General features: G+C 37.3%; 1 protein-coding gene across 1 annotated transcript; it reads right to left on the bottom strand.

The window, feature by feature from the left end:
- Window positions 1–2,688: 2,688 nt before the first annotated feature.
- Window positions 2,689–11,258, bottom strand: LOC118815101. The gene is made up of 6 exons (XM_036581033.1): window positions 11,108–11,258; window positions 7,943–8,311; window positions 7,657–7,779; window positions 7,518–7,562; window positions 7,023–7,064; window positions 2,689–2,798 (listed from the first exon to the last, which is right to left on the bottom strand). Exons 1-6 carry the CDS (start codon window positions 11,181–11,183, stop codon window positions 2,689–2,691), a joined length of 765 nt encoding a protein of 254 aa, XP_036436926.1. The 5' UTR covers window positions 11,184–11,258.
- Window positions 11,259–13,711: the final 2,453 nt, after the last annotated feature.

Here is a 13,711-nt window from a genome sequence, read left to right as displayed (position 1 = left end):
TCTCAGCACAGCAGTGACACTGACAAGGTAGTGGCCGGGTAATGTGTTTGGTGCTGGTACAAGCGTATCATGCTCACTGGCATTGCTGGGGTTTCTGCAGGGCTAGAGGATGGCTAACATACTGTACATACCAGAAGAATGAAGTCTCTTACTCTACAGCTAGGTGGCCATAAGACTGGTGCTTTTTTGCCCAATTTTCTCCTCAATTTCATCATGTTCAAAGGCCAGCACATGCTTCCTCTGAGACATGTTGACCACCATTGCATCTTTTAATAGTTCTGCGAATGCAGCGTCATTGTACAGCTCAAAACACTGCCCTGCTGAAAAACTGGTTTATGCTGGTTTAGTACTGGTCAGATGTTGGTTTAGCTGGTCCATTCTGTTACATCAGTTAACAGAAATCCATCTTTCATTGCACTGAGTGATAAAGGGCCATCCTACGCACTGAGTGTGCGAGGTATATCCTACCTCAGTAACTGCTGTGCTCACGTATGTTATCTGACTGCGTTTACTCACAGATCACAGCATGTTAAATAATCTTTGCATCCTATTCCACAACCCTACCTCTTGCTCAGAAATGAGTGCTGTGTCGGTGCTGTACTGTCCTGTCTGTTTACTGTGTCTAATGTCTGTTTTATTTTTACATTTATTGTATTTCTAGTCTATTTTTTTTTGCACACTTACGTCTGCACGTTGCACTTTGTACTGTCTATTTTGTTTCATGTTGCACGTTGTTCCTTGGAGGAGCGTAATTTCACTCCACTGTCTACTTGTACATAGATGGAATGACAATAAAAGCCTCTTGACTTGATTTGAAGAGCCTACGCTAAGATCGGGGTGGGGACAGCACAATTTGGTGATTTCCTGCTCTAGCACACCAATCAAATCTGGGGATAAAATGAAAAGTTGAATCAGGTGTGCTTAAATCAGAAAATCCCCAACTGTGCTTAATAGGACTTCATTTTAAGTTTTAGCCAGCATTAAGCATTAGCTAAAGATCTGGTACACCCTAAATGGTTGGGTTAAAGTCTCAAATGAGAACGAGCCTTTTACTCCATTCACTAATTTATTTTAGCATGAAATTGGGATGGGCGGCACGGTGGCGCAGTGGGTAGCGCTGTCGCCTCACAGCAAGAAGGGCCTGGGTTCGATTCCCGGCCGGGTGACCAGGGTCATTTCTGTGTGGAGTTTGCATGTTCTCCCCGTGTCTGCGTGGGTTTCCTCCGGGTACTCCGGTTTCCTCCCACAGTCCAAAAACATGCAGTCAGGCCAATTGGACATGCTAAATTTGCCCCTAGGTGTGAATGTGTATGTCTGTCTGCCCTGCGATGGACTGGCGACCTGTCCAGGGTGTATCCTGCCTTCCGCCCAACGACAGCTGGGATAGGCTCCAGCACCCCACCGCGACCCAGAAGGATAAGCGGTTTAGATGATGGATGGATGGATGGATAAAATTGGGATTAGGTTAACCTGTTAACAAGCCAAGTTTTATTACACACTTCTATTACCTAAGAATATCTCCATTAGTTTGCATTGAAGTAGCTGTAGTTACTAAATAATAAGACTTTGTATGAAATAAACCTGGATTAGTAATGGGGTTATCTTTTTATTCAAATTAACTCTTTGCTTAATAGACAGTATTTTTGTTGTACTAGCTGGAATGTGGAAAGCATATAAAGAAATGCTACCATAACATTTAAACAAGTGTACAGCAGTAAAACGTTCCAGGTGAGTTCAAAGATTACATGTGTTCTGTAAAGGTGTAAATACCACCACACATGTTGGAGGATATTTTTAATTTAGAATTTCTAAAAGCAATTTTTACCTGTAATTACTTTTTGGTCAGTACCTGTGATGGTGGAAAAACTAAACACACTGGAATAAACAAGAAACTAACAGAATACAATTCAGCAAACAAGATGGGCTATGAAATACTTTACAGAGACTGGAATAAAACAGGATTCAGATTAATCTGATAAATATTGAAAAAGCTGAGCTGAACCTGATAGTGTGACAGATTTTGGCTCTATCTGTAATGCAAGGGGGTATTACTTTTTTTGGTGAAAGGAACTGCAAGTGTTAAAGTATATTTGGTACAGTGTTCAGAGATTTATTGCTTTACCTTTTTTATTTATTTTCAAAACTGTGGTATAAAACCATCATGGCTGTGATGGTACTTACCTTCAGCTCATGCCTGCAACCAAATCACAACCGTGATGTTATTTGCGATAACACACTCCTTCTTGAGCTCTATTGCTTAAGAAACCTAGAAGAGGTGATAATAAATTACTTCAGAAGTTATTTGACTGCTAATTGCGCCCCCTGTAGGAAAGTTTCAGCCTGCTAAACATGATTGAGTGAGTGAGGGAGTACTTTAAAGATAAAACCATTACCATTGAGACTGGCAGTTTAGAGACATTATCTGGTTTGAAAATCCTTCTTTATAAATACCCTTAATAACTTTGTAATAATGGCTGGTGATTGAATGAGACTGGAGCATTTATGTAGACTGAAAAACAGAACACATTTTTTTTTTATTGAAAAAGTACAAAAATATTCTCATCTACAAATGACAAAATAACCTACATAGTGGCATCTAATGCATCAGGATCAGTGCAAGGAAATTCAGAGTACTATATATTAAACTGTGAATATATCTACAACTATGAACAATCTACAAGTCAGCAGTCAGCACAGTTCATTAACGTAAATATCACCAGCTCCCATACAACGGTTGGCATAGAGGTTACTGCGATTCTCAGGATTCTTCACATTAGCCTTGGTTTTAGATGCAGGTGCTGCGATGAAGAGAAAGAAAATACACATAACATTTTAAAATAAAATGGTTGAGAGTTATTTGTTGAGAGAACTAATGTAACAGCATATCAAGGAGTTTTGGATGGCCACTAGAGGATAGCACTGTCATGTTATATAAACAGGCACACCATGGTATAATTTTCATCAGCGATTAATTGTGGAAAGCCATTTTATCTTTTAATATATTAATATATTTAATATATATTATATTTTTATATAATAAATTCAATTTTAACACGTACAAATAGCATAAATAAGAGCAAAACCTGAAATGTGACATGTGAAAAATGTAATTCCAACATCTAGCTTTGACTAGTAGAAAGTATATTTTACCAGGCAAGACTTCTGTTCTCACTAGTAAGATTTCATGTTTTTTTCTCCAGTTCAATTTAAGGGGAGCTACATTTTCAACTCATCCAAAAGGTATTCCATGGTTCTCTATGCCTGTAGAGTCACTGCTCCATAGCCCAGTGCTTACAACCAACAGCTGTGCAATTTCCTGAGCATGCTATATGATTGCGGAAATATGTCTTTTCTAGCTCTGCTGGATTTGAATGCAATTTTACATACAATCATCCCTAATATTTTTAACGCATATACACAAACATGTTTGGTTTTGACAGGTCTCGCCTACTTTAGGTCTTCTTTGGCAGACTGCTTCCAATTTCATAGTGAAAATACAGAGTTTCTGAACATAGAAGACAGCAGTTACGAACATATGGTGTCCCACAAGGCTCTGTTTTAGTGCCCTAGGACACATCATTTGTGATCACTTTTTTCAGTGTAACCAAAGTCAAAGACCTTGGTATTACTCATATAGGTAACATCTCTACAACTGTAGATCACTTTTTATCACTTGAGAAACATATTCACAACTAGACACATGCTAACACTGTAAGATGCTGAGAAATTAAACCTCTAGATTGGTTTACTGTAACATGTCACTGACTGGTTGCCATTGCTGTCTTTCTAAACAGGCTCCAACTAGTTCAGAATGCAGCAGCCAAAGTGTTCACCAGTAAAAGAATGTTTGACTACATTATTCCAGTCTAATTTAGTCTATAATTGACTTTCTTTTAAGTACTGCACTGACTACAAGCTCTTCTTTACAATATTTATAGCCTTTAATATGATAGCCTAGCTCCAGCATATCTTATTAATCTGTAGAAGTATTCTAGCCCATCCAGACAATTTCACTCAGCTCAGGCAGGCTTGCTGCAAATTCCTGGGATCACTTACAGCTCAGTTGGTGGAAGATCATTTCTCTTACATCTTGTTCCTAATCTTTGGAACAGGTTTCCAGAGACCATTAGGAACGTAAGCTCAATAGGTGTTTTTAAATCCAGATTAAAGAAATGCTTTGGCAAAAAAATCAATTTAGCACAATTTTCCTCTTAGACATAGTTGATTGGTTGAAATTTGTTTGGAGGCTAAATTTTGCTTTTTTAGTTAAGACCTGGTCGCAGAAAGGCTAACAGACACTGGAACTCAGTAGTCACCCAAATAGCCCAAATAATTTCTGTAAACAGACATCACCAAAACATGACTCTCAATCCGCTCAAACCACATCCAGGTCTTCATTAAGGTCATGCATACTTATCAATGTTGTTTAGGACACAGTATGTTTTGCTGTGAGCTAGAAAACCAGCACTAGTGTTGTCTGAAATGGCTGCTTGTACTGCCGAAGTTTTGATCATCATGATGTGCTCTAAACCACATCAGCAAGTCTGTGTGACCTTAATGAAGACCTACATGTGGTTTGAGCAGATTGAAAGTGGTGTTTCAGTCATGCATTTTTACAAAAAACTCTTGGGTCTATTTGGGTGACTATTGACTTCTAGTATTTGTTAGTAATGTGAGCCTCATAGCTCCAGTTCTAAACTAAAGAAGCAAAGGACTACAAATATGTGTTGGCTGTTCGTCTACACTGGGGGTAAATCTGGGTACATTTTCTTCTTTGTTTACAATTGTAGTATTATTTCATTCAGACTATGGTATTTTATCGTTCCAATGTTTACTTATAGTCCAGTGTAAAGGACTTTGAGATTGTGTAACTAATATGAAAAATGTTATCAATAAAGATTTCTCTTATTAATGTTATTATTAAGAATAATTGAACCTTGTCAGTAATGGTACTCATGTTTTCTGCTGCTTTTCCTTTCATTGAGCTCTATGACATTCCCTGTGCAAGGAAAACAGAACATTATTCCTCTGTTGGTACAAAACATGAGCATGTGGCAGCCATAAACAATGAAAACTTTAAATATTGAATATTTTTTTTAATTGTTTTCCATTGTGGCTTTGAAAGCCAATGTGAATTAAAAATCATAGAAGATGTTTTATAGGTGAAGACAAATCATTCCATTCTGATGCAAGATTATGGGAAAATAAGCATTTTGTCATAAATTTCTTAAAGGACAAAAATGTTGATTTCATAAAAGATTCAGGCCTAACATTTCAGTTTCAGGCTTTAACCTGACAACCTCCCATTAATTAAAACCTCACTCAGTGGAGCATAAGTTAAACTTTATATGTTTATGACTAAATTAATTTAATGATCATAAATTCATTAAAATGTGCTTTCCTCCTTTTCAGGGAAAAAATATGATGCATTCATGATACAAAAACAGTGCAAATTAATAACATTTCATACTAGTATCACATGAAGCTGTGTATAAGTGTCATAAAATGTTAATCAATATTGCATGAGATGATCATTTTGGATATGTAAGGTGCATTATGCATATGAGAAATAGAAACAATTATATTCGCTATTCAAACAGTCCTAGTTCTCTTATAATACTATAAGAGAACATTCATCGAGCTCTTACAGGGACACTATTTGCCGAAAAAGGTTTTTAAAATGATAAAGCTTTATGTACAGATTTGGTGTATGTAGCTCATATAAGATCATCACTATTAATAATAAAAAAATACACTTATTAGGTCTTCTTTTTGGTAAAATCATCAAAATAAATCCATCAAATTGTCATGAACTAATGTAGGCAATGTGACATCATGGCCATAGTTCACAATACGATCGTTAAACATTCTGTTTAGTTTAAGCTGTCTTAATACATTGCGCTAACTAAACTAAACAGGAGCTTAAAAAACCCTGTTACCTCCAGAATTTCATATCACATACAAAAAAATAATTTGTCATATGGAAATCACAGCCATTTTAATGTTACATTTTAAGCACAAGCAGACTCTATGCTATAGCAATGTCTGCTAACAACATGCTGATCAGCCATAACATTAAAACCGCCTCCTTGTTTCTACGCTCATTGTCCATTTTATCAGCTCCACTTACTCTATAGGAGCACTATGTAGTTCTACAATTACAGACTGTAGTCCATCTGTTTCTCTGCATACTTTGTTAGCCCCCTTTTACCCTGTTCTTCAGTGGTCAGGACCTTCACAGGACTACCACAGAGCAGGTTTTATTTGGGTGGTGGATCATTCTCAGCACAGCAATGACAGTGACGTGGTGGTGGTGCTGAATTTTTAAAACACTGTGTCCACTCACTGTCCACTCCTTGTTGGTTCACCTTATAGCTGTAAACTAGAAAAAGAGTCCGTAAAAGAGACCGTAGCTCATCTGTTGCTGCACAGTTTGTGTTGGTCATCCTCTAGTCCTTCATCAGTGGTGACAGAACACTGCCCACAGGATACTCTTGGCTGGATAGTTTTGGTTGGTGGACTATTCTCAGTCCAGCTGTGACACTGAGTTGTTTAGAAACTCCAGCAGCACTGCTGTGTCTGATCCACTCAGACCAGTGCAACACACAATAACACACCACCACCACGTCAGTGATCCACCACCCAAATAGTACCTGCTCTGTGAGGGTCCATGGGGGTCCTGACCATTGAAGAACAGGGTAAAAGGGGGCTAATAAAGTATGCAGAGAAACAGATGGACTACAGTCTGTAACTGTAGAACTACAAAGTGCACCTATATAGTAAGTGGAGCTGAAAAAAACGGACGGAGTGTTAATGTTAGGGCTGATTCGTGTATATTAAGCATTAACATACGTTACTTTCTTAAATGAGTGTGCTTTGTGTTTAGTATTGTAAACAAATATTGTTTATTTTTTGAATAAATATTATTTCATACATTTAAAGTACACATGGAGCAATTACACACTCATTACTTATTAATGAATAATAATGAATAATAAAACCTTTCTAGTAACGATACTCACGCTTTCTGCTGCTTTGGCCTTCATTGAGCTCTATGGCTTTCCCTGTGCAAGGAAAATAGGTCATTACTTCTGTAACCAAGCACAAGAATGTGGCAGCCATAAACAGTGAAAACCTTAAATGCTGAATATTTTGAATATTGTTTTCTGTTATGGCTGTTAGAGTCAATGCCAATCAGAAATCATAAGGCCTGCTGGTACACTGCGATGCAATCAAAACTCAGAAGATGTTTTAGAAGTAAGGAAAAGTAATGCTATTTTGATGGAAGATTACAGGAAAGCAAACATTTTTGATGTTGAAGTTGACTTCAGTGTTGATGTGGAAAATTTAGGCCTAAAAATTCACTTTCAGGTTTTTCACAACAGATCAACAGATACAGATCGACAGCTACTATTAATTGTTTGATTTTTATTGCTGCTTTTATCTAAATGGTCAAATGATTAAAATGTTTTGCTGCTGGTGAGAATGGATAAAAAAATATTAAATAAAACTCTTACTCTGTTTATACCCGGTGTTTGCATATATTGACTCATTTGATCTGTCTGTAAAAGAGAAAAACGTGGCATATGGTAAAGCAAGCTTCTTCATTTTAAAATGAATCACATACTGTTGTCTCACACCTAAGGTATCACTCACTTTTGCATGTCCGCTGTGTGCAATACAGAGAAACCACAAGCAGAATGAGAATGACAGCTCCTCCTCCTCCTGCTATGAAGGGCCAGTTCTGCGGCCAAGCGCTGTTGTCATGTGACTCTTGTACTGAAAAAAACCGTGACAAATAATGGACAAATGACAGTTAGAAGAAAAGGAATGCAAATCATGCAGAAATGTATACACACTTTATACATCAAGTTACACTCACTATATGCAGAACATAATGTTCCTAGAAAACTGATGAAATATGCACAAATATTTCATTCACCTGTGTGCAAGACAATTTCCTGATAAGCGATCATGCAGTTGATTCCCTCATGCAGCTCACAGCGGTAGAGACCCAGATCAGACTGCTGTACATTACGGAGGAGGATGGAGAAGTTTCCAGATTCTGAGAGTTTGGGGAACGGTTTAATACGTCCACCTCTGTTATTCCAGAACTGTACTTCACCCTGCAGACTGATCTCCACTAGATTATCTGCTGTTATATTCCTCTGACTCCACACTGCTGCTATATCTGCAGTCTTGTTTGATCCGAGTAGGGTCGCTTCAAAGTTACACGGCAGCAGAACATCAGACTGCAGCTCAGTGGTTACGCTGATGCTGCTTAAAATTTTGTTTTTGCATTTACTTTCGCCTGTGGTGGAACAGTAATCAAAGAAGTGTTTTCAGTCAATGGAATGTGATAGACAACTGGATTTAAGTGCAGCATTCAATACAGTAAATCACACTATACTGATCAATTTACTTAAAACTGGGTAGATCTCTCTGGCACATATTTATCATATTTGAAAAACAAGCAGTTTTTCATGCATTGGGGAACTATTCATCTAAAAATGCTAGCGTTTCCTTTGGAGTTCCACATGGTGCCATTTTAGGGCCACTACTTTTCTACAATCATCATACATTTCAATTCCCTCTGAAACCCAAGATAAGTCAAAGCTAATAAATTATGACACAAATCCAAGATACTGATACTTGGTACTAAATGCTAGCAAAACTGATTTGTGAGAAATCAGGCCTTTTTAAAACACAAAATTACTTGTGTAATTTTAGACTGTGATCTCTATTTTAGCCTTCATTTAAATAATGTTGCTAAGGCTACATTCTATCATTCTACTGAGAAATATGGCTAGGCCTTTTTGCATCCCAGAGCAATGAGTAATGCTTTACAGGAATCATATGTAGATGAAGTGTCACATATTCGTTGCATATTTATGAACAATACAGTAACACTGCATTACAGTTACCTATTCATTTTCAAACACTGAATACATGCACTGATTAATGAGTAATGAGTTTATGATGTAATGGATTAAAAACCCAGTGATGCTTAGTGTAAACAAAAATTATCATTCGTTCTTTTTAGGGAAAAAATACAATGTGTTCATTAAAGCTTTGTTCAAAAGGCATTCAAAACAAGAGTAATCACGTCATATATTCCTACACATCACATGAACCTGGGCACAAGATTCAGAACATGCTGAACAATAACATAAATGAAACGAACCACTATATTGACAAGGTTCCACTTTAGCACCACTATTTTTTTAGCTGATGATACACAGTTATACATTTCCATTTCCTCTGAATGTCAAGACAAGGCTAATAAAAAAATGTATATGTTTAAATTAGCCATGTATAATATATATATATATATATATATATATATATATATATATATATATATATATATATATATATATATATATATGTTTTAAAATTGCTGCCATTCAGTACCAAGAATCATTATGTCAGTTTTCAGTTTTGTCATAATAAAATAAACATTTAAATATTGCATAAAGTGATCATGTATTATTTCTTTATTATTCGCTTATTTCTTTGTAAAATCATGAAAATAAATCTGTTGAATTGTCAAATTTGAAAATAGTCAATATGAAGTCAGAGCATTGTATAGTTCAGAATACATTTGTTAAACATTTTAGTTTCTTAATGACTCACATATCGAGCTCATGAAAAACCCTGTTAGTTCCAGAATCTGCTATCATCACATACAAAAAACTACAAATTGAAAGTAAACATGTATATGTATGTACATATATATATATATATATATATATATATATATATATATGAAATGTATGCATGTATATATATGAGTATATATGAAGCATCAGTTCATTACATTACACACTCTTTACTTATTAATGAATTATGAATTATGATTATGCACTTGCAGTGATACAGTACTGTTCATGAGTATGCTGTGTGCTTCATGCACATGTAGTTACTGTAAAGCTGTGCTGTTCTGCCTCCTTTAGTGGGCCAAAGGGAACAATACATCACCTACGACTACAGAATACAGCAGCACTGATCCTAACAAAAAAAGTTTCACTCATTTCAATCTTTGGTTATCTGACTAACTTTTAAACTTACTATTTCACTGTAAAGCTTGTTGAGCTGCTACTTGTATGAACCGTGCTCAGTAAAAAAGTTATTATAATTAGTATTATTAAGCTTTTAACTTTATCTGTACTGAAACCAAACCAAGACCTTTTATTTTCACTGCAGTAAAACTACTGCAAAAAGGGAAATAAAAAAACAAAGAATATAAAGAGTTGTCAGTAATGTTATTTCTATCACTCTTGCTTGTTCACACTGTCACACTCTCACTATAAAATGAAGCTTCTTCAAATTCTTGAACTATTTGGCTCTTCACCTAGCAAGCTAATGCTAGTTTTAGCCTAACCCCTTTTTTTTGCTTCATATAAACCCAAAGTTAGCGAGATTGAGTTTGGTCAGCTAAAGTTAAACAAACATTATTCTAACAGTTATGCGACCATGTGAGGATGGCAAATGTACAATCTGGAGTTTTTACTCAGATCTGAGATCAAAATGCTACAATAACTACCAAGAAATGAATTTAGATAGAATTTCTAGCTTCTATACACTTAAAAAAAAAGATGGTTCTCAGGTTCTTTAGTAAAGGCAATGTGAACCTTGCGTTCTATAGAATCATTTGCATGCTTAAATGGTTCTTGGCATGGTAAAATGGTTCTTCAGACTGATGAAGAATGTGTTGTATATGGTTCTATATAGAACCTTTTTGAAAATAGGTCTATATAGCAGCAAAAAGGGTTTTGCTATTGTTATGATGTCAAGCTTGTCAATGCTTTTTGGTGCTATACAGAACCATTTGTTAAAAAAAAAAAAAGGTTCCATATAGAACCATATAAAACACATTCTCCATCAGTCTGACGAACGATTTCACTTCGCAAAGAATCTTTTAGGCATGCAAACAGTTCAATATAGAACTGTTGGTTTTAAATACAACCATTGCTTTTGGAACCATCTTTTTGAAGTGTGTAGAATAAAATAACTTACATTTGTTACATTATCAACTGTAATTTATCAATGAATTAAAAAATAACACTTCCAAAACACATCAATCGAAATTAAAACAACAACTTACCACTTATGCATAAAACTTGCCACACAGAGAGCCACAAAGTCCAACACTCAATGCTGTAAAATATCATTTTCTTCATGTTTCAGACTGTGAAATTAAAGATCGTTCACTGTGCAGTTCACAGAACGCTCAGGTGGACCTGAGCGCAGGTCTTTACCACCACCAAATGAAACCACAACTACACGAACCACTTCCTGAAAGTTTTATCTGCATGTGTGCTTTTCTAATGATGTGCATGTGAACGTGTGTTTTTCTCGTTTTGCACACTCAACTTTGCAGAGTCTTGTGTCTTTCGAGTTTACTGAACTGCACAATAATAAAGTACATGAATGAACCTTTGCTGTTTAAAATGCATTTTATTTATTGTCTGTGCGGAGCGAGAGCTGGACGCCCTCATCATATTTAGATTTGTTGTGGGTGGGGAATATATGACTAACACCAAGTGGAAAGTTGGCATAATGTGGTCATGTGCTTACAAAGAAGAAAAGAAAGAAGATGCAGTAAAGGAAAGCAGGGGTGTCACTACAGTCTTATGGATAGGGGGGCCAGGTATATACTAGGGGGGTCTGGGGGCATGGTCCCCCAGGAGAATTTTTTAATGGCCTCAAAATGTCTGTTCATTATGAACGTTTAGAGTAGTAACAGCCAGAAAATGTAGTGCTATTTGGTCCAATTAGCACACAGTAGATGTCTTTTTGTAGCTTACATTAATCACAGAGCTAATATGGCTTAAACACTACATTCATACACTTACAGCCAGCACAGATCAAGCACTGTACTGAAGTCAAGCAATGCTCTCTCCTCTCTCTAGATAAGCTGCAAAGTCCAAAATATATTATTCAGTATTAATTGTAACTGAAAGCTCTTCCACGCTTTCTTCTTTATCATTTATTACACAATTTATTAAATTCAGATTTATAAGAACTCATGAAAATAATGAGAGATCAATCATTTTAATTTTTTAACTGGTTTAAATCATCGGACTGGCCTTTGAGGTAGCTGCCACCTCTTAATTTCGGTTTAGATGACTGTGTGTGTTTGATAGACGATTTCATCTGCTAAACAATTTGGGGTCTCCTTTATCGTATTTTTCATTTTATAATCCTCCAAATGTTTCAGTGGGTGACAGGTCTGGACTGCAGGCAGGCCAGTTTAGCATCCGCACTCTTTTAATACGGAGCAATGCTGCTGTAATACGTGCAGAATGTGGTTTGACATTGTCTTGCTGAAATAATCAAGGCCTTCCCTGAAAAAGACGTTGTCTGCATGGCAGCATATGTTTCCAAAACATGTATATCATTTAGCATTAAGTAATGCCTTCACAGATGTGCCAGTCACCCATACCATGTGCATTAATACCATACCATCATGAATACTGGCTTTTGAACTGTGCTGTAATGATGGAGGTGAGGAGGTGGGATGCAAGTGTGGGTTGCTTTTATTCCAGAATCCAGAAAGTCCATAATGAAACAAAACTGACCAACAAGATAAAAGAAAACAGTAACATCCACAATGCAAGACAAGGAGACTGAACAAACACAGGGGTATAAATATTCTGAGAGGAAACAAGAAACACCTGGGACTAATGAGGGGGTGGAGCTACAGGCAGGTGGAGCAGGACCAGGGAGGAGATACAGAATAAAACTGTTACAGAACCCCCCCTCCTAACGCGCAGCTCTCGAAGCATAAATAACAAAAGCCATCCAATGTGGGAGCCAGGTAGGAGGACGGACCGGGAAAACATGTAGGAACATAAACAGGAAACTAGACAAGGGACAGGACAGTCCGGGACCATATAAACTGTGCAGGGGACTGGACAAGAGATTGAACTACAAACAGGGACAGAGACCACAACAGTAACAGGGACTGGGACAAGGATATTAACAGGAACAGGGACAGGCACAAATACAGAAATGGGCACAAAAACAAACACCAACAGACACAGGTACTCTAACAGAAACAGGAACTGAAACAAAACCTGGGGTAAATAACTGGACAGACACAGGGGAAAACAGACTGCAAGTTCTCAGGCTGGGCAGGAAACTGCAAGGGTGGCCAGGCAGGGAACTGAAAGAGCGGCCAGGGTACAGAAACAAAAACAGAAGGCACCCAGAGCACAGGAGCAGCAACAGGGGGCGCCCGGAGCACAGGAACTCTGGAAGCTGACACTGAAACATGGCATGGAGCAGGAACCTGACACACATGGGTACACAGATCAGGAGGCACAGAGGCCACAGGCAGGTCTGGAAATATGGAGGCTACAGGTAGGTCAGAGAACCCAGTGGCAACGTCCTTGGGTGCAGGCTGGGCCACACAGACGTGCTAGGGTGCAGGAAAAGACAAGTCCATAATGAAACAAAACCTGCCAACAAGATAAAAGAAAACAAACAACAGAGTAACATCCACAATGCAAGACAAAGAGACTGAACAAACAAAGGGGTATAAATACTCTGAGGGGAAACAAGAAACAGCTGGGGCTAATGAGGGGGTGGAGCTACAGGCAGGTGGAGCAGATACCAAGGGGGCAGGACCAGGGAGGAGATACAGAACAAAACAACAAAAGTACATGGCACAAGAAAAAGACACATGGCACAAGAAAAAAGGTAC

The sequence above is a fragment of the Colossoma macropomum genome, unplaced genomic scaffold, assembly GCF_904425465.1.
Source record: "Colossoma macropomum unplaced genomic scaffold, Colossoma_macropomum, whole genome shotgun sequence".
Classification (NCBI taxonomy): domain Eukaryota; kingdom Metazoa; phylum Chordata; class Actinopteri; order Characiformes; family Serrasalmidae; genus Colossoma; species Colossoma macropomum.
The sequence above is the reverse complement of the archived record's forward strand: the minus strand, read 5'-3'. Positions and strand labels throughout refer to the sequence as shown.